The 17,576-nt window shown below is 47.6% G+C and overlaps 1 protein-coding gene across 1 annotated transcript in view; it reads right to left on the minus strand.

Annotated features, from left to right (window-relative positions):
* Window positions 1-17,576, minus strand: part of EYA2 (EYA transcriptional coactivator and phosphatase 2) — a 267,714-nt gene that overhangs the window by 162,204 nt on the left and 87,934 nt on the right. Inside the window, 2 exon segments of the mRNA XM_055090855.1 lie at window positions 5,969-6,111; window positions 9,811-9,853. Of these exon segments, the coding sequence (XP_054946830.1) occupies window positions 5,969-6,111; window positions 9,811-9,853 (186 nt within the window).

Here is a 17,576-nt window from a genome sequence, read left to right on the forward strand (position 1 = left end):
GGCACGTGGGATCTTCCCGGACCGGGGCACGAACCCGCGTCCCCTGCATCGGCAGGCAGACTCTCAACCACCGCGCCACCAGGGAAGCCCACCTTCAATTTGTAAAAAACGCAGTATCTGTGAAGTGTAATAAAGCGAAGTGCAATAAAACAAGGTATGTCTGTACACCCATTCATTTATGTATTATCTGGGGCTGCTTTCAAGATACAGGGTAGACCTGAATAGTTCTGACAGACACTGTATGGCCTGCAAAGCAAAAAATATTTATTATCAGGCTCTTTACAGAGAAAGATTGCCGACCTCCATTCTTCATAAAGAAATGCAGAGCAATGATAAACAGCAAATCCAGGGGCGTGGGTATTTGACAAGAAAGGGAGGTAACCTCCCTTTATTTTTCATGTCGGATGGTCAGCTCATGGGTATTTGTAGTGCTACTCTTCACGCTTTTACATATGTCTTAAATGTTGCATAATAAATTGAGAAAAAAATACTCCACACTCCTGACCTCCTTGCCTCTAGTTTGCTCAACTGTGCTATTATTTCCCTGCAGCTATTTAAACAAAGGTAATAATGCTATTTGCCAAGGAGCAAGAAGAAAAGTTTCCTAACAAGATTCAGCAAGGTTTGTCCAGACAGTGAGCAAACACTGCTTGCTCGGGCACAGGCATATGTGAAGGGAAAGGGCTTTTCATCCCAGCTGTCGTTACTTACTGATGTGGACATTCCAGGTGTGTGTGTGTAGCAGCCTGGCTTCAGCTGTACTGACTGAACATTCCCCTTGGGCCAGGCCCTGTGAGCTAAACCCGTTATAGAGATAAGGGGTTGACACATGATGGCCCGGGGGCCAAGCCTGGCCCACTGCCTGTTTATGTAAATAAAGTTTTATTAGAACACAGACACACCCCTTAGTTTACATATTGTTTGGCTGCTTTCATGCTTCAACGGCAGTGTTGAGTGGCCCAGAAAGCTGAAAATATTTATGATCTGGCCCTTTACAGAAAAAGGTAGCTAATCCCCAATGCAGATGATCTCATTTAATGCAACAACAATCGTTAGGAAGCCAGACTTAGTATCACTCCCATTGTATGAAGGAGGAAAACTGCCCAGAGTCTGAGGACCAGCAAGGGGCAGAGGTGGGGTGTGAACCCAGAACATGTGATCTTACCACTGATGCTGTATTGTTAGGGCACAGAGCCTCAAAGTAACTGGGACTGTAAAATAACTTTGAACCAAATTAATTTCCACCGGATGCCATGTTTTGTCTGGGAACAGGGCTAGTTTTCTCTTTTATGCTGAAAAATAATCCAGCTTCATGTTTCTTGGCTGTCAGCCAGGCAGGGTAACTTAACGTGTGATTTTATCACAAGTCTTCTGGCACAGGAGGGACAGAAGTTAGAAGAGATGCCCACACCAGTTGGCCAAGGTCTGTCATAGGTAATCCCCCAGGATTTCTGGAATGTGTGCTCAGGCAGTGGAGCTCAGCAGTGAGGGGCTTAGACTACAGATCCAGGCTGCCTGGGTGTAATTCCACCTCTGCCACCGACCCAACTGGGGGACCTTGGGCGAGTTATTGATCCTCTCTGAGCCTCCATTTATTTATACCTTGAAAGAGGATAACGATGGGACTTTCCTTGGAGGGTTGAGTGGGGGTTTAAAAGAACAAGTAGACACAGAGCCCTGAGAACTGTGGGTGGCAGCATCTCCTTGATGCAGCATCTCAAAGATGCAGTCTCTCAGGGAATACCCTGGGGGTCCAGTGGTTAGGACTTCATGCGTTCACTGCTGAGGGTCTGGTTTCAGTCCCTGGTCAGGGAACTAAGATCCCACAAGCTGTGCGGCGCAGCCAAAAAAAAAGCTTTTTTTTTTTTTGTAGGTGCGAGGTCTCAGATACTCAGTGATACAGCCTCTTAATGATGGTGTCCATGACCAACGCCTGACCGGGTGCTCCGTGACTTGTCACTCCTAACTCCACAACTGCTCTTGAATATGTCTACCTACTTCTGTCTGTTCACTGCCCCCCAGGTCTCCACCATTGCTCTACTCCAGACTTTATCAGTCTCCCAACCTACTTCCTGTTTCTCCTCTTGCTTCCCTCCAATCCAACCTTCCCACAGCGGCCAAAGAGATCTTTAAAAAACCCAGACTGTATCAGATAGCCCTGTGTTTATAAATCTGCCAATGAGCTCCTGCTTCACTTGGAATAAAATCCCTCCCAGGCGCTAAGGCTCTGCCCACCTCGCCTACCTCATCTGTGTACTGTGTTCCAGACACTGGGCTTCCCGGATTTGCCAAGTCCATCTTCCCAGGGGTGGTCGCCTCAGCCTGGACGCCCTCCCTCCTGTGCTTACGAATGGTCATCTCTCAGTTCTCAGCTGAATCAGCTCCTCATGTAAAAGGCCTTCCCTGGCGCTGGAACCTATATTAAATCTTGCTTGTTCTTTACCCTTTCACAACCTTCTTGTCTTCCTTTATATCACCCATCCTAATTTGAAATAACACCTACAATTTTTAAAAGTTCATGTAATTTCTTTCTTCCTTTAGGCCAGGGGTTGCAAACTTAAATGTCTTCAGGGGACAGGCAGCTAACTCAAGTGAGTAATGAGGGTGGGGGAGGACTGTAGTGAACACAGGCTAATAGGGTCAGCCCTACTCAGAGCCACCTACTCCTGACACAAAAACTGGGGGTCCAGTGGTTAGGACTTCATGCGTTCACTGCTGAGGGTCTGGTTTCAGTCCCTGGTCAGGGAACTAAGATCCCACAAGCTGTGCGGCGCAGCCAAAAAAAAAGCTTTTTTTTTTTTTTGAAGATGCAGCATCTCAGTGATACAGCCTCTCAATGATGGTGTCCATGACCAACGCCTGACCGGGTGCTCCGTGACTTGTCACTCCTAACTCCACAACTGCTCTTGAATATGTCTACCTACTTCTGTCTGTTCACTGCCCCCCAGGTCTCCACCATTGCTCTACTCCAGACTTTATCAGTCTCCCAACCTACTTCCTGTTTCTCCTCTTGCTTCCCTCCAATCCAACCTTCCCACAGCGGCCAAAGAGATCTTTAAAAAACCCAGACTGTATCAGATAGCCCTGTGTTTATAAATCTGCCAATGAGCTCCTGCTTCACTTGGAATAAAATCCCTCCCAGGCGCTAAGGCTCTGCCCACCTCGCCTACCTCATCTGTGTACTGTGTTCCAGACACTGGGCTTCCCGGATTTGCCAAGTCCATCTTCCCAGGGGTGGTCGCCTCAGCCTGGACGCCCTCCCTCCTGTGCTTACGAATGGTCATCTCTCAGTTCTCAGCTGAATCAGCTCCTCATGTAAAAGGCCTTCCCTGGCGCTGGAACCTATATTAAATCTTGCTTGTTCTTTACCCTTTCACAACCTTCTTGTCTTCCTTTATATCACCCATCCTAATTTGAAATAACACCTACAATTTTTAAAAGTTCATGTAATTTCTTTCTTCCTTTAGGCCAGGGGTTGCAAACTTAAATGTCTTCAGGGGACAGGCAGCTAACTCAAGTGAGTAATGAGGGTGGGGGAGGACTGTAGTGAACACAGGCTAATAGGGTCAGCCCTACTCAGAGCCACCTACTCCTGACACAAAAAATGTGGGCCCAGTGTTGCCCGATCATCTGTCATTTTTTTAAAAGACATTAGGAATATGAACTTCTATGTAAACATTTCCCATTTAAAAATTGGCAATTAATTTTTTAAATGTCAAGTATATTTTATAGGTTAAAAAAAATATCCAAGGGCCACATTATCTGCTGGCCTTCACTTTCCAGCCTCTGTTCTAGACCATAACCTCCATAAACACAGGGCCCATTCTGCTTGTTGACCATTGTATGCCCAGCACACGACCCAATGCTGAATGAATGAATGAATGAATGAAAAAAAGAACAGGGAAGAGGAAGGGAGGGAGAAGAGGGAGGAAAAAAATTCAAGATTCAGTCTCTGCACTGAAGCCACACCATCTAGTTGGCAAGACAAGATGATCTGATTAATTTAACCGTTGAAGAAGCTGAGGTGTGGAGAAGCCAGGGGCAGTTGAGTCTGGAAGGAAGGCCTCCTGCCTGCAATCCTGTTCTTTCCACTGGATACCATGGATTTGGGTGGATCGGAAAGCCATCTGTATGGATGTCTGTGCTTTCTGCCTGCCCCCTCCTCCTCTGGGACCACCCCTTCCTCACACTCAGATCAGTTCTCTGGGGTGAGCCTGACCTGATCACTGGTGCCATGGGTGGACATGTGGCCATCCAGAGCATTCCATCTTTCTGCCCCAGGGTCTCACCATGGGAGTCCAGGTAGAGAGATCTCTGGGACAATGTGGCAAGTCCTGGACAGCGGAGGCTCTCTTTTTGGGGAGTTCCTGCCTGGAACTGCTAGGGCTGCCTTTGGCACCTCAGTGGAGAGCCTGCCTGAGATGGAAGCCCACACAAAGGGAAGCAGAGAGACTAATTCCTCCTATTATCATAGCTGGATCCAACCCTGCCTGAAGCTAAAGCCCTAAGATTTTTTCAGCTATGTTTGCAATAAACATCCTTATTTTCTTAAGTTAATTAGCATTGGATTTTTGTTGTTTGCTACCAAAAGGGCTTTGGTTGATACATCAATTAAGATGGGAAGAAATCACATGAATAAAAGCCACAGACAGTGTGATGGTTAACCTTACGTGTCAACTTGGACCACGGGGTATCTAGACATTTGGTCACACATTATACTGTGTCTGTGAGGGTGTTTCTGGATGAGATTAACTTGAATCAGTGGACTGAGTAAAGCAGATTGCCCTCCCTGATGTTGGTGGGCCCCATCCAATCAACTGGAAACCTGAATAGAACAACAGACTAAGTAAGAGGGAACTCCTTCTGTCTGAGTGCTGAGCTGGGACATTGGTCTTTTCCTGTCTTCAGACTCGAACTGAAAAATCAGCTCTTCTTGGGCTTGGGCCTGCCGGCTTTTGGACTAGAACTTACAACATCAGCCCTCCTGGTTCTCAGGCCTTCGGACTCAGGCTGGAACGACATCCTCTACCATCTCCTGGGTCTTTAGCTTGCCAACTGCAGATCTAGGGACTTCTCAGCCTCCATTATCGGGTGAGCCAATTCCTATGATAAATTTCTCTCTCTGTCTCTATCTATCTATCTCAGCTCCACCCCATTGGTTCTGTTTCTCTGGAGAACCCTGACGAATGCTGACAGGGACAGGTGAGCAGTGGATGGTGAGCCTAGTTCACTGAGCCTACAGTTCTTGGCAATAGCGTTCTGACTGTCAAGGTTGTATGTCTCTTGTTTTTGCCTTCCCAGCATCCATTTTTCCTTCTTCTGATACCACCACTGGGTTTTCCTTTAAGAGAACCATCCCTTCCTCATATACAATCCATATGCTTCACCCTCTGATTATCTCCCTCACCCCTACCTCCTTGCCTGTGCTAAGCATTGTCACGTGACCCAATCTGGGCCAATAAGGGTCAACACTGGATTCTGGTGGAACTACTGGGAAAGATGAGATCTCCTTCTGCTGAGAGTGCTGAGCTGAAAGCATGCAAACCTGGAGTTGACAGGTACAATCTTTGCTGTCACATGGGAAGAACCCATGTGGAGGTAAAGACAACTCAGAGGAAAACATCTGAAGATGGAGTGAGACATCTTTCTCGTGACATCATTCAAGCACCTGTATCCAGCCATACCTGCTATCAGTTGTATCCCCAAATTTACCAGTATGTGAATCATTAAATTTCCATTTTCCCTAAGCCAGCTTGGGTTATGTCTTACTCTTGCAGTCAAAAGAGGTCTTGATATAGTCTCCAGATCCTGAACCATATTTAAAGTGTCTGTCCTTCTCCTCTATCTCCAATCCAAAATTAGGCTGGCTGCATTTATCATTCTGCATTTCACTGAAGCAATAGGGCAAAATAAAGACCATGATGGTGGGGATCCCAGGGGGAAAGCAAGAGCTTGGTCAGGTACTCACTGTAAGAAGGGATTCCATAGGCTTGTGCTGGAGGTGGGTAAGCTGTGTAGGGGGTGGCCTGCTGGATCCCCGCACTGTACTGAGTCTGGCCGTAGGCTGCCATGGCCGTGGGATGCTGGCTGGGCAGGACACGTGGGCAAGGTCTGCATGGAAGGAGAGAAGATGAAATCTCCAAGCCCAAGCCCAACCCAGCATCCCTCCCCCCTTATTCTGGTATCACCACCACCACTATTTTCCTTTGGGGGTATTTATTCTTTTCTTTTCTTTTTGGCCACTTGGCTTGCAGGATCTTAGTTCCCTGACCAGGGATTGAACCTGGGCCCCCGCAGTGAAAGCACCGAATCCTAATCACTGGACCGCCAGGGAATTCCCTGGGTATTCACTCTTTCCAGGGGACAGACAGCTTACATGTTCATCAAATCCTATTTCATTTTCCTTTCCTGGGCACCAGGAAGATTACATTTCCTGTCTCCCTTGCAGTCAGATTCAACCACATGACTGGGTTCTGCCTGACAGAATGCATAAATCACTCATAGGTCTGGCCAATAAAACCATCCCCTCTCCTCTTTTGGCAGCAACGGTGGAGGGTACCAGTTGAGAGGGCGGACCCAACACAGTTACATCCTGGATCCCCGAGTCAGCCTGTGGAAGAGAGGTGTCCTGGAGAGTTTCATGGGATCCACATTGGACTTTATATAAGAAACAAACCTTTGTTGTGCTAAGCCACTGAGACCAAGGTTTATTGATTACTGCAGTATAGCCTATTCCACCGTGACTATCTACCCTAGTTTAGACACCTCCCCAATTGATTGCAGCTTTGACAGCATTGTCATTCAAGATGCCCTGCTCTTGGCCATGGGGTGGGCACATGGTGCAAGATCATCCAATCAGACTCTATTCTGGGAATTTAAATCTTGGGCTGAATAATTCATTCCAACAACCGCATTCTGAAGAGACTGTTTTTTAGTTCCTTCCTATTGCTTGGATCCTAGAAGCTGTCCTACTCTTGGTCTTTCTCAAGGCCTGATTATTCCACTTTTGCTTCCATTGTGAGCTACTCCAGATCTTCCAAAAAAAGTCCTTTTGTGCTTACATCAGCTGGGGTCTATTTCTGTTACTTGCAACCAAAGAACACAAATGGATTCCTTACTCCAAGATGAATAACGGGTTCCATGAAGGGCTAGGATTTAACTGGCCACTGACCTAAGACATCTGGAATATAATGACTGCTAGTGATCACTGCGCTCTAACCACGGGCTAGGAACTGTGTCCCATGGGCCTAATATGTGCACTGAATCGCATCGGATACTGATACCAACTCTCTGGGGTGGGGGCTCTTCTAACTCCCATTTTAGAGGAGAGAAAACTGAAGCTCAGAAACCGCAAGTCACAGCTAGAAAATGGGAAATCTGGAACTTAAACTCGTAAATCTGACTCCAGAGCCCACACTTGTAATCATGAAGCTTTGCTGCTTCTCAGTGACAGGCTTGGGATTGACTCAGCCTTGTATTCACTGCTCCTGTAGGGAGCAATAAATGAAGTCAAGGTAGGTTGTGCTAACAGGAAGGGGACAAGACGGTGAATCTACGGATATAATTTCTTTGGCCAGTGCAGTTTTTTCGATTCACACACACACACACACACACACACACACACACACACACACACTCTCTCTCTCTCTCTCTCTCTCTCTCTCTCTCTCTCTCTCTCTCCTTATGTCCCCCTTCTCTTGCAAAGCAGATGCTTTGGAAAGCCTGGGTCTGCTCTGTGTGCTGCCATCAATTCTTGGGCCTACGATATGTCAGGCACTGTCCCAATTATTGCATGTAGACTGGCTCATTTAACCCTGATAGCAACTGTGACAGCTCTTGGAGGCAGTTACTACTCCCATCCCCATTTTACAGATAAGAAAACTGAGGCAGAGAGAGATGAAGGAACCAAAAGCACACAGCTGATACACAATTTGAACCCTGGCTCCAGAGGCCACGCCCTTAACCACTCCACCTCTGTGCAACTTGACAAACTGTATCTAACTATCCTGGCCACGAGTTTATCAGTAGATGGTAACGAGATTCCCAAACCTGCATCTGATTCCATTTTGATTACATCACCTTAGTAAAAACCTGTTGGTTTCCAGAGCTCCTCCTACATACGAAGCCTGATGGCAGGCGTGAGACAGATGCAAAAGTTCACGGAATTATAAAAAGATGTTCTCAGGCCCTCTTTCTTTTTGACGACTACCGTGCCGAAGGGTTGGGGAACTTGTTCCAAGATGCATAAGAAACTTGCTTGAGCTGGAGATGCCAGAATCAGTACTGGAAGGCATTTCAGCAGACAAGGTTCTTACCCTGTGAGGTGCTGGGAAACGCATCTGGAGCATTGGGACTTAGTGCTGAGCAGAGAACCTTATATGAAAATGTTCCCAACTTATACCTGTCTTTGAAAGTAGAAGGTGGAAATCGGAGATGATCAACTCCTGCTTCTCATCAAAACCGATGTGAAATTCTCGGATTAAACTGGGGCTCAAGTGGAAAGTCAGAGAGAGGACAGTGGAGCTCTCTAACCCCAAGGCCATAAAACAAGTTAGGTAGATTTAACAGACCTCAATTGCTACCGACAACCCCCAAAACATCTTCTGGAGGGAAAGGAAGGCTGAGAAAGTGTGTTCCTTATAAACAGCTTCTACGGTCTCATCGAGGGAGGAGCATGTCCAGCTATGGAGGAGCTGAGTATCCAGACTGAGGGCCATGCTGACCATCCTGCCAAACCCGGGGCTTCTCACACTAGGGGGTGCAGATGGGCAGCCCCTGAGGACCCTGGGTAAGCCCTGTCCATCACTGGGCTCCCACTAACCCCTGCGCACGGCTCTGGTGGAGCATTTGTACCGTCTGCTCTATTGAGATCTCTGATCTACTGGTCTCTCTCCCCACTAGACTGGAAGCTCTCCGAGGGTGGGGACTGTGTCTCACTGATCTCGCGAGTCTCCAGTGCTCCTATGAGATTTGGTACCGAGGAGTGTTGGGTGAATGTTGGAGCAGGAAGAAGGAGGAAGGAGCGGGGAGGAGAGAGGAAGAAGGATAGAGGGGGGCAGAGAGAGAAAGATAGGGCAGGAGGAAGGAAGAGGAGGGAGAGCATGAGAGAGAGAGAGGGCAAAGAGAGAGGGAGGGAGACAAAAGGAGAAAGAGGAAAGGAAGGAGAAAAGACAAGAGTGGGAGAGACAGAGAAGCAGGAAGGGAGAGAGGAATTGAGAAAGTCTGTGATAGGAAAGGACAGGAAGGAAAGGAGGAAAAGACTGAAAAAAAGAAGAAAGAAGGGGGCTTCCCTGGTGGCGCAGTGGTTGCGCCGTCCGCCTGCCGATGCAGGGGAACCGGGTTCGTGCCCCGGTCCGGGAGGATCCCACATGCCGCGGAGCGGCTGGGCCCGTGAGCCATGGCCGCTGGGCCTGCGCGTCCGGAGCCTGTGCTCCACAACGGGAGAGGCCGCAGCGGAGGGAGGCCCGCGTACCACAAAAAAAAAAAAAAAAAAAAAAAAAAAAGAGGCCCGCGTACCACAAAAAAAAAAAAAAAAAAAGAAGAAAGAAGAAAACAACAGCCAATACTCTCAGGAAAGTCTGTTCCAGACCCCTTTCTAAGCGCCCTCTACATGGGGCAGGCATCATGATTGTCCCCCTTTTCCAGATGGCGAGACTGAGGCCTGGGGAGGTGAGGTCGTTTGCTCAAGGTCACTCAGCCAGTAAGAGTAGTGCTGGGATTCTTTTCTAGGGAGTCTGGTTCCAGAGCCTCTGCCCTCCAAGAAAGAGAGAGGGAGAGAGCGTGAGAGGGTGATAAAGCAAGGGTACTCACCTTGCAAAGAGCTGGGATACACTCAGAGCTGATGTGGTGATGCCTGGAGGGGAAAAAAAAAACATTTGAAGGGCTTGAGCTGTCAGAGCGATGCTCCCCAGAAGCTGTGACTTCAGATGCCAGATTGAGGGGGAAGAAACTCAGAGACTTGCTGTCAGGGACTTTCTCAACCACACAAGCTTATCTGAGGCACACCATTGTAGCACTCTCCTTCTTGAAAGCCTTTTCTGGGTGTGCTTTGTCTCCAGATAGTAATTGAAGGACTACGTATAAAGAACCTGTAGCATCTTGAAACATCAGAGTAGAATCCATCACCCCACCCATTGTACAGATGGGGAAAGGAGGGCAAAGAGACAGAAAGAACGTGCTTGAGCCAGGTCACATGACTAGTTGGCAGCTGGCGCCATTTCTACTCCTGGATGGAGACCCACTCCCTTCCTTGCCTTAAAGGCAACCCCAGAAACCTAGAAAGGCAGACACTGGTTGGTTTTGATTATCCAACACCTATTTTCCTTCTTCTGATGATGTCACCTCGATATTCCTCCTCTCTCTCACCAGTTTCAGTTCATTGGGTTCAGGTGAGGCTGGCCCCAGCACTTAGGGGAGGCACATCTTGGATTATCTCCTAGGCTCCAGCTAGAGTGTGGGGCAGGGAGACGGAAGAGGCCTGAGGTCCTGATACAAGTGCTCTACACTGTATCTCTGGGCACTCAGCCTCCAACCATGGTTGGGAGGCAATGATCAGGAGATGATGAAAACGTGATAGAATTTTGCTGGGAGAGACATTTCCAAGAGGATAATTTTACAAACGAACAGTTCACTGGGGAGGATTTTGTGCTGTGTCATTTTAAATAATACAGTGCAATGTCCTCAGTGTGGAGCCCTGGCAAGTTCTAGGTGATGTGTCTACTGATTGTACCAACCTGCCAATTCACACTCCCTGGTATGCAGGGCAGTGGCTGAGGTGTCTCTGTGCCTCCTGAGAAATGCCCCAAGCCCTCCAGAGTTCTGAGCCTCTCTGTAAACCAACCTGCAATTCCAACTCTAGCACTCAGTAAGTAATGAGACTTCGGGCAGACTGCCTATAGTCGCGGGGCCTCAGGGTACCCTCCTGCGAAATGGGGAGAAAACATTTATCTCACAAGGATGCATGAGGATTAAATGAGATGACGATGATGATGATGATGATGATTCTATCCATCATTTTACCCAGTGCTTGCTACATGCCAAGCTGTCTTCTAAATCCATTACCTGGATTATTCTAAGCCTCACAATCACCCCTTGAGGAGGGTTCTCTTCACATCCCCATGTTACAGATGAAGAGCAGGAGGCGCAGAGTTTACATAACTCACTCAAGGGCCACACAGGTCCTAAAGGGTGGAGCTGTGATCTGAACTCAGGTGGTCTGGCTCCCGACTCTGGCTTCCCAACCAGGACACAGCAGCCCACGATAACAATCATTATCATAACAGCAACCAGCACCCACTTAGATGTTCGCCATGTGCCAGGCCCGTGTTAACTGCCTACACCCATGAACTCATTTAATCCTCATGGCAATGCTACAAGGCCGACAATGTCATTATCCCCACTGCACTGATGAGGAAGCCGAGGGTCCAAAGGCTAAGTGCCTTGCTCAAGCCACACAGCCTGTGGACATGGGACCTGGGACTTGAACCCAAGGGCTATTTGAGTCCCAAGTCCATCTCCTTCATCACCTCCCTGGCAGAGTCACATTCTGTTCGAGTCCCAAGCCACTGGGGTGAGAGGGCGAGTCCTGAAGTCCAGCTGGTCCAGTGGTAAAGAATCTGCCTTACAATGCAGGGGACGTGGGTTCAATCCCTGGTCAGGGAACTAAGATCTCACATGCCACGGGGCAGCTAATCTCGCGCCACAACTACTGAGCTCGTGTGCCTCAACTAGGGAGCCCGCGTGTCGCAAGCTATAGAGCCCATGTGTCCTGGAGCCTGTGTGCCACACCACAATCAGAGAGAAGCCCGTGCGCTGCAATGAAGAGCCTGCGTACTTCAACGAAAGATCCCGCGTACCGCAACTAAGACCCAACACAGCCAAACATAAATAAAGTACAAAGATAAATAATAAATAAATCTTAAAAAAAAACAAAGGCTGGACAGCATCAGCGTATACTGATCATAGTAAGAAGGCGTTGTGGGATACTTTTGTTCCAGTTGTAGACGTGAGAATGTGTTGTGTATGTGTTGTGTGTGTGCTGAATGCCTGTGTAAAAATATATTTCTTACTATGTGTCATATTTTTAAAAAGTCGGGACAGCAGGGATCTAATGCCAAGGAAAGGTGCCGGTGCACAGGAGGTGCTCATTCACTGCTAATTTCCCTGCTCCGGGTTTCCTGCCCCAGGCAGAGCCTCCCACATCCCCTTCCTCATCCTCCCCCAGGACAGTCTCATTCTGAAAGAGCCCCAGTCTCATTACTGGTAAAAGCCCATGATTTGAGTTACGTTTAGTAATATATAAGTTACTGAATTAAACATTTTGAATATGTTTTCTTTAATAAATATGTAAATATTCATAAAAATAGAAATCTATGGAAACAGTCCTAGGGGCTTGGATTAACTCGGCATTCTAGAAATCTGAAGCAAGCATCTCCCCCTGCCCCCAACCTCTGTGCCCTGATTTGAATGTTCACCTCGCTCCCCCTCCTCTGTTCCTCTGAACTGTTATGCAATCAGCCTTCCCTACCAGGGCAGTTCTCCCTCTCCTGCTGTGCAAACCTATGGTCCTCTTCCACCCCAGCAACCCCCAGGAAGACTGTGCAAGGAAGAAATAGGCATTTAGTCAGTGCTAAGAGATTTTCCTTCTGGAGACTGTGTGATTTTTGAAAAGCACAGGCTCTTTTTTTTTTTTTTTAAACCGGTATCACATTTAACTTTTTTATCCTGGGACACTTGGGAGAATTGAGAACCTGGAAAATGAATGTATTATATATAGAATAATCTCCTTCCCGTTTGTTCCCTCCCTTTCTTCTTCCTTTTTTCGCTGGCAAGGATGGTGCAGACCTCATGGAGATTCCTGATGGTCTGTGCCAATGTAGGGCCCCCAAGCTCCTTCCCTTCCTCGGGGACCTGGGGTGGGACTGTGTAAAGGACAACCATGCTCAGTGCTTTGGGTGCAAAGGTGGAGCAGGGACTCCCCAAGAGCAGAGAGCCTCTCTCTTCCTCTGAAGCTCTTGCTGTGGTTCAGGGCTATTAGTCTGCAGAGGCCCTGTGGACCAGGAGGCCCAGATGCAGTTGGAGCCATCTGTCATCTGCGTACCAGGCAATGGGCCTGACAGCGATTGTGTGGGCAACGCACGCTCCAGCGTGAAAGGTGGAGGAGTGGGCATCATTGTTCAAGTCGCAGGGACAACCCTGTCCTCAACGTAGCCCAGGATGTCTTTCGGTGATCCCCTAGATGCCCGCATCACCACTTTCTGGATGCTGTTGTGTTTGACAGCTTTCTCCAAATGGTAAGTCAGAGCCAGACAGATTCACTGAAGTGGAAACATGGGATGCCATGCCACAGAGCGTCCCAGGCAGCTCAGGAATGATCTGGCTCATAGACACGGCAATGCCATTGGATGCAGGCATGATGCTCTGGACAGCAGCACAGTCACAGTACCTCAGCTTGCCAGAGGGGCAGAGAGGGCGTGGACTGTGGTCATGAGTCCCTCCATGATGCCAGTGTCGCAGACCCGGAGGCCATGCTGGCCATCTAGGGGGAGTGGTCATACTTCTCCTGGTCACTCCATCACAAACATGGAACCCTCAGCACAAGCGGCAGATGACCCTTTGACTCCAGTCCTCCAGTGAGCCCCAAGCATCTTCAGGGTGGTGAAGGCACCATATGCAGTAGAAGCGGCGCCCTTTGATACTGGTAAGATCTGGTGCCTGGTAGATGGAGATGCCCTTCCCACTGACCACAGGCTCCTGTTTTCAAACTTGGCAGTGCCATTGAACTTGCTTGATCAACCAGATTGGGGTCAGTGGCGGAATCACTGATGGCAACTTGTATCCATGTTGCCAGTGGTGAAAGCAGCCCTGGTGACCTGACTCAATGTAGTCAAATCTATTTATTTCAAGCTTCACCATGTGTCTCTGAGGGATGTGGCTAGCACATAAAATGGGGCAGCCGGCTCCCAAGGGAGGGGCAGAGAGCCTCCTCCACTTACTTGTGAATTTAAAACTCTAAGCCCCTCCTCCTGTCCAGGTTCTAACGGGCGAAGGGAGAAGGATTAGCTAAACAGATGGCCAGAGCCTCAGGATGAGCTCGTTCATTCGTTCGTTCATTCATTCATTCATTCACCGCCTGCCACGTGCCAGCAAAAGCAGTCAGAGTTCCCGTCCTCACGGACCCTCCAGTTTAGTGGGGGAGACAGACGGTAAACAAATACTTAAATAGATAAGGAAAGTACTTAATTACAATGATAACAAGGTACAAAGGAAGGAAGTGGATGATACAGAGCAGAGCACCTGGAACATTAATATGCACAGGATTCGCCTGGTGATCTTATGAAAATGCAGACTCCAGTCTTTAGGTCAAGGAAGCTCCCAAGTGATGCTGACATGGCAGGCCCGGAAACCATACTTTGAGTAGCGAGGGTTTAGACCACAGGCTAATGAAGAACCGCAAATTACGAAAAAGTCCCAATTCTGGGTTCATAAAAATAAATCTCCATTCCAGAAGTCACAAACTCAAATGCATATTGGGGCCAAGAAGGGAATATAAGTGAGCTGATGTAATAGGCGGAAACCAGAGCTGGGGTCTGTGTGTGTGAGGGCACACCTATTGTGTGATTGTGTGTGTGCGTGACTGTGTGATGTGACTTACCCAACGACACACACAGCTGGTTCATTCATTCATGCATTCAACAAATGCTCACCATGTACCTACTGTGGACCAGATCTACAATCCAAATCTCATAATTTGTTATCTTAATGTTGCTTCCAAAAAGAAAAGCACGTGGGCTGAAGGGGTCAGACCCAAATTCAAATCCTGACTCTGCTGCACTATAACTGTGTGGCTCTGAGCCCATCACTTCCTTTCTCTAAACCTCGGTTTCCACATCCACAAAATGGGGTACTATCTCATCCCTGCAGGGCTGCCGCAAGGATTACGCGGGGCAGGTACCTGCCAAATGGTAACCGCTCAACACACAGGAGCTATTATTAGTCTTCTATTCTCCTGGGGCTCTGGCTTCAGCCACTTCGATTGTGAGCCCAATTTGAATGTTCACACTTTTTTTTTTTTTTTTAACCTCTCACTGGGAGGATTAAGAAGCTAATGATTCTAAAAGCAGCAACCACTATTACATTGCCTAATTGGATCCCAGGGGCCACTTCTAACTGATCCCCCATGAGATGAGACAACTTCTAATGCAAGATGTCTTGAGGAAGGTCTTGGCTACGAAAGCTGTGTGTCTGTAAATTTCATCAGCTCATCTCCTTAGTGTGGGTGCTTTAAACAGCACTCAGACCAGGGTTCGCAACAGCAGGAGGGAGCACTGTATTAGGGGTTCAGCATGTGCGCCCCACAGGAAGAGGTCGTTCTGGGTGCTGAGGCCCCCAGGAAGCTGGCTGAGAAAGGCTTAAAAGTGGGAAAGGTGAAACTGATCTGTGGCTTCCCAGGCCAGACCTGGGCAAAGCTCTGGGAAGCTCAACCTGGCTTGGGTGAAATGAAAGAAAATCTGCCGGCCCCTGGCTAGAACCGGTGAGACTGAAACTGGAAATTACACCATATCATGCCCAGGGCAGAGGAGGGGCAGGCAGTCTGAGTGAGGATGACAGCCCAGCTTGTTCTGTGGGGAGGTGATTTCACCTCTCCGAGGAAACACTTAATGAGATTATAGCCTCAGCTTTTGCAAAATGTGTCTGCATTTCAAACGAAAATAATTTTTTCTCGATTCAGCTTTGCTTTCTTAGTTCCATAACTTTTTCCCTCCTCCTTCCAGAAGATGGGATACAATTCAAATCCAAATTTCCCTTAAATAGTAATGAATGATAGCTTATATTTCTCAAGTGGTTCCTACAAGCCAGGCACCCTGCTAAGGACTACATGGGCCTTATCTCTTCTATTCCCCATAACAACTCAACGAGGAAGTTGTTCTCTCCACTTTAGAGATATGGAAAATGAGGCAGGGGGAAGTTAAAGAAACTTTACTAAGGATTCAAAGGCAATATCAATATGAAGTTATCTGTGGTTCCTAAAGGTTACTCTATTCATCCACCACCCACCCATCACCCATCCATCTACCTACCCAACCATCCACCCAAGGTCCATCCACTCACCCACCCACTCACCCACCTACCCACCCATAAATAATTTTTAAGGACCTACCATGAGCCAGACACTGAGCTGTCTGCTAATTAGGAACAGAAATTTAAATACATACGTAGGAATAAAAAATTGTCTTTGTCCTGGAGGAATTCACCACCTAGAGCAATGGTTCTCAACCTTGGGTACACAGTACTGGGTGCCTTTGGAGAGCTTTAAAAAAATTTCATTGCCTGGGTCACACTTTTTTTTTTTTTTTTGGGGGTCACACTTCTGACCAATTAAATCAGACTCTTTGAGGGTAAGATCTGGACATGAGCATTGAATTTTTTAAAAAACTTCCCAGGAGAGTCCAATGTGCAGACAGGTTTAAAACCAGCCCTGGAGGCTGGTTCTTCAAGTTTGGTCCCTGGACTGGCAACATCAGCGTTGTCTGGGAATTGTTAGAAATGCAAATTCTTGGGCCCCACCACAAACCACTACAGAATCAGAAATGCTGGGGATGGGGCCCTGCAACCGGTGTGCCAAGAGACCTTCCAAGGTGGTTTTGATGCACAAGAGAATTTGAGACATAAATATACATACTTAAATTATAGAAATATATGTTTACACATATGTAATGCATAGAGAAAGTCTTCCATAACAGGAACACAAAACAGTGGTTACTGCTGGGGAGGGGAGGTGACGACTAAGATTGGGTGGATGTGGTAAAGGGGGATTTGGCCTAACGTTCAAGTTTTTATAAGGATCGTGTATTTATGTGTTACCTGGTGACCAGAAATTGGATTGTCTTAAAAAAAAAAAAAAAAAAAAAGAGGAAAGGGAGGGTGCTGCAGGCAGGGGACACAGAATGTGTTAAGGCCGTGAGATGTCATACCACAGGGGGCTCACAGAGGGTAGCACTCATTCAATCACCCTGTCCTATAGTCCTGCAGAGTGCTCTGTCTTCTGTCTTCATTCCTTCCACAAGTATTTCTTTTTTTTTTTTTTAATATGGCAAGTATCATTTTTAAAAATTGAAGTATAGTTGATTTACAGTGTTTCAGGTGTACAGCAAAGTGATTCATATATATATATATTCTTTCTCAGATTCTTTTCCATTATAGGTTGTTACAAGATATTGAATATAGTTCTCTGTGCTATACAGTAGATCCTTGTTACTTATGTATTTTATATACAGTAGTGTGTATCAGTTAATTCCAAACTCCTAATTTATCCCCACCCCACTCCCCCTTTGGTAACCATAAGTTTGTTTTCTATTGACAAGTATTTCTTAAGTACCTGCTATGCGTCATGCCTTGTTCTCAGTGGTCAAGATACGTAGGCGGGCTTCCCTGGTGGCGCAGTGGTTGAGAATCTGCCTGCTAATGCAGGGGACACGGGTTCGAGCCCTGGTCTGGGAGGATCCCACATGCCGCGGAGCAGCTAGGCCCGTGAGCCACAACTACTGAGCCTGCGCGTCTGGAGCCTGTGCTCCGCA

Source organism: Physeter macrocephalus, chromosome 14, assembly GCF_002837175.3.
Source record: "Physeter macrocephalus isolate SW-GA chromosome 14, ASM283717v5, whole genome shotgun sequence".
In the NCBI taxonomy this organism is placed as follows: Eukaryota; Metazoa; Chordata; class Mammalia; order Artiodactyla; family Physeteridae; genus Physeter; species Physeter macrocephalus.